At 32.6% G+C, this 4,313-nt stretch overlaps 1 protein-coding gene across 1 annotated transcript in view; it reads right to left on the minus strand.

Annotated features, from left to right (window-relative positions):
• LOC137660063 (uncharacterized) overlaps positions 1–1,874 on the minus strand; it is a 37,690-nt gene extending 35,816 nt beyond the window's left edge. The window contains exon 1 of the mRNA XM_068394786.1: positions 692–1,874. Within this exon, the coding sequence (XP_068250887.1) occupies positions 692–1,852 (1,161 nt within the window). The 5' untranslated portion in view covers positions 1,853–1,874. The remainder of the gene's footprint in view (positions 1–691) is intronic.
• Between the last annotated feature and the right edge of the window lie 2,439 nt (positions 1,875–4,313).

A 4,313-nucleotide genomic window follows, 5' to 3' on the forward strand; every position in this document is an offset into this window, starting at 1 on the left:
AAAATCGTCCAAGACTCAAGAAAATATGCACACACTTCACAAATTCATCACAAAAACAATCATTCAACAAGGAAACGACACCAAAACCCGCCGCAACAAAAACGGACCCGCCACGATGCCAAACACCACGACTCCAAAGGCGAAGGTGCGCTCGACCTGCTACCTCGCGCCACAGAAATCGCATGTATTTGGAACCAATTTGAAAGCTACATTACACATTACAAAATAACCAAAAATTTTTTTACATAAAATACATTTTACAGACAGTTTTCACATAAAAGGAGAACTATTATTTAATGTACAGAGAACAACCACTTCCATTTCAAATTCTATATTACTGCAGCAAACAAAACATTATACAAATAAAAAGTAATATAGTAACTTCACAATTTTAGTACCTCATATCAGTTTTTTTAAATTTATTTGCAATATTCTTGTACATATTATTATTAATGAAAAAACACACCATTTGTTCAAAATTATCATCAAGATTCCTAAATTCTGCCAAAGAACTACATTCCATAATGTAATGTTGCAGTGTGTGTGAGTTTGCAGCGTCACATAATTTACAAGGGGTACCCTCTCCACTCTTATATTCCCAATAGTATTTATAGCCTAGTTTAAGTCTCATAACAATTCCATCATATTTAGCTGAAGACTTTCCATAAGTAAAACATGTGTTGTTACTTACATAATCATAATGAGACATACTGTTACTGCCGTTACTCATGATTGCCCTAGCAATCTCAATATTCCAACTTTCCCTTACTCTTGCCATGTGTGACTTTATTTTCCTCATACTAATTAAAGTGGCGTAATCTATAGATTCTTTATTGCACCCCTGTTTTGCTAATTCATCAGCAACATCGTTAAAATATATACCACAATGTGAGGGTATCCAGACGAATTTTACACTGTATCCTGCTCCTTTTATGACAGAAATGTACTCGTTGCATTTGGTAACTATTTCCTCATCTGAAGGTAATTTGGCATTTAAAGCCAAAAGAGCACTCTGACTGTCAACAAAACATATTATAGATTTTTCTTTATGAATTCCAAATTTCAAACACTCATATATGGCAAACAGCTCAGCAGTGGTAGATGAGCTATGATCGCCAATACGCTTAGATATTCTCTCCTCTGTACTATAACCAAATTCAAAAAATTCTCTAATTACAACACCAAGACCAGCTCGACATCCGGTAACAGAACCATCACAATAAGCATGAATCACCGTATCCTTTGGGTACCGAGATATCTTTTCCAAAAACAGCTGTCTAAGTTCAAGGGGATTGCTGTCCCTTTTTCTCAAATCAAGTTGCTCTATACTTATATCTACTTTCTCAGTAATCCAAGGTTTTATTAGACGTGAACTTGGCAAAGGTACACAGAAATCAAAAACATTATAGTCATTCAATATTTTACAAAGCTTTCGTGAATATTCATTCAGTGTGAAGAATCCTGGAACGCCTTTCACATATCTATTTATAATAATTTTGAAATGCCTATCATTCTGTCTAATCAGTCTTATAATTGAGGAGACTGCCAACTCTCTTATTCTTTGAGTAACACGAGGGAAATTCAGCTCCATTCGCATTATTTCAATCCTTGCAGTTCTAGGGCAACCTAATATTACCCTCATAGCTTCGTTTTGCAACAATTCCAAGGGGCGAAGATCTTTATCTGAAAAACTACATAAAACTGGAGCCGAGTAGTCTATGATACTTCTAATAGTGGCAAGATATACAGACCTTAATATTGGAATACCAACACCGTTACCACGATTTGACAAAACACGTAATGGCTTAAGCCGAGATGTACAGATGTTCTTCACATAGGTAATTTGATCCATTATTTTACTAAAACCAATATACATACCCAAATATTTATAAATTGTTACTCTTTCTAGTTTTACTCCATTCAGCCAGAATTCTTTATCAGTTACTATTCGTGATTGATATTTTGTCTTACTCTCATTTACCACAAGACCTAAAGATATACAAAGATCTGACATTTCAGTCAACACGATACTCAAAGTCTCCTCTGATTTGCATTGTATGAGAATGTCATCCGCATAAATGATTACTTGTGAATTTACATGAAATTTATAACTTGCAATTTCGTCCATCAATATATTAAAAATCATGGGGCTAAGCACACCCCCTTGTGGAGTACCAAGTTCAAAATACTTTTCAGTGGACTCGTAACCCTGAAACATAACAGTTCCCCTTCTGTTACTCAAATATTGTGAAATCCACATCAGTAGCTTGCCCTTTATACCCTTTTTAACAAGACACTCCAATATTACATCCTTATTGGCTTTATCAAAGGCTCCCTTTAAATCTAAAAACATTCTACAGTTGACACCAGCAGTACTAAGGCTTTTTAATACGCAATCAGAGGTACTCTTGTTCCTCAAAAAACCATAAAGATTCGGAGAAAGGAGCCCGTCAACTTTATACAACAACCTATTTAAAACCATACGTTCCATAGTTTTTGATAAACAAGAAGTCAATGAGATAGGTCTGTAATCATTATTTCCCTTGGGTACAGGTATCAGTGTGGTAGGAAGGTAGAGGCTAGAGAATAGGTAGTTGGCGAATTGTCCAACGATCGTTTGCTTATTAGGAATGAACATTTTTATCAAAAAATGGTGTAAATTTTTAATATGTTGTCAGAAGTAGCCTGAGTTTACTTATAAAAATATTTAGTATTTTCTTTCTTCATCGGAACACATTGATATTAAGTCATATCCCTGTACCATTGACCAAGATAACAATCATCAACGTAGTTGAGGTTGGTGGGACGAGTTTGGGACAGCGCTGCCAAATTGAATTTCCTTGAATGGGGAATATCATTATTCATTACAGATTAAAATCATTTAAGGAGTAATAGTTATATGCCAGAAGATGCATGACTATGGTGTAATTTAATGTTCTTATAATCAGCGTAATCAACATAGACAAATCGAATAACGAAAAAGAAAATTGTCACATTACTGTGTCTTTGCCAACGCCTTACTCTAATACGTCATCAACCTGCGAATTTGTATTTGTTAATAAGGTCATTCCAGAGTGTAAATCAGTTTTAAAATAAACCTTATCATCATTTCTTTGGTTAATGTATGAATGTCGGTAAAGCTGTTTCTTGGTTCATTTAGGTTAACAGAATTGATGTTACATTTTTTGAATAGAATAGTTACTCAAATGGTGTAAATGAATAAATTCTAATTGTATTTTTTAGAATAAAAGAAAAAAAATATCAATGAACATTGGATTCTCTTGGTATAGGTATATTCTATCTCTTGTGATCCATTTGCAGAGATCATCAGCATCCCTCTCTTGTAGGTGGCTCCTCTCTCTCTCTCTCTCTCTCTCTCTCTCTCTCTCTCTCTCTCTCTCTCTCTCTCTCTCTCTCTCTCTCTCTCTCTCAACGACCTTCCAGAATCAGCTTTTTTTATATTTAAGATTGGCCTATCATTAACTCAGGAAGACCGTGACTATTACTGGTAAGGTAAAAACATTTGATATTACTAATTGTCAATATTTTTCTAAATTAATGATAGGCTAATCGCGAATATAAAAAAAGCCGATTCTGAAAGATCGTTTAGAGAGAGAGAGAGAGTGAGAGAGAGAGAGAGAGAGAGAGAGAGAGAGAGAGAGAGAGAGAGAGAGAGAGAGAGAGAGAGAGAGAGAGAGAGATGCTGATGATGTCTGGAAATGAATCCGAAGAGACAAAGTATACCAATCCCAAGAAGAGCCGATATTCATTTATGTTTTTTCTTTTATTGTAAAAATACAATTACAATTTATGCTTTCACATTATATGTGTAATTATTCTATTCCAAATATAGAACAAAATTAGAAATATGAATTTTTGCAGTATTTTACAAAAAATACAAATTAAAATCAACATATTTCAAAATAAAATATATATTTTAAAAATTCTTTTGTTACATACTTAGATATATTGCTTGAATACCTACATACCTACAGTTAATTCCAGGCATGCAGTTTTATATATATATATATATATATATATATATATATATATATATATACACACACATATATATATATATATATATATATATATATATATGCATATATATACATATATATATACATATATATATATATATATATATATTTATATATATATGCATATATATACATATATATATACATATATATATATATATATATATATATATATATATATATATATATATATATATATATATATTCAGACACTTGGTGTTTATTATATAGTGGAGATGAGTCACAGATTATCGATATAAAATGCAAGACTCG

Source organism: Palaemon carinicauda, chromosome 20, assembly GCF_036898095.1.
Source record: "Palaemon carinicauda isolate YSFRI2023 chromosome 20, ASM3689809v2, whole genome shotgun sequence".
Lineage (NCBI taxonomy): Eukaryota > Metazoa > Arthropoda > Malacostraca > Decapoda > Palaemonidae > Palaemon > Palaemon carinicauda.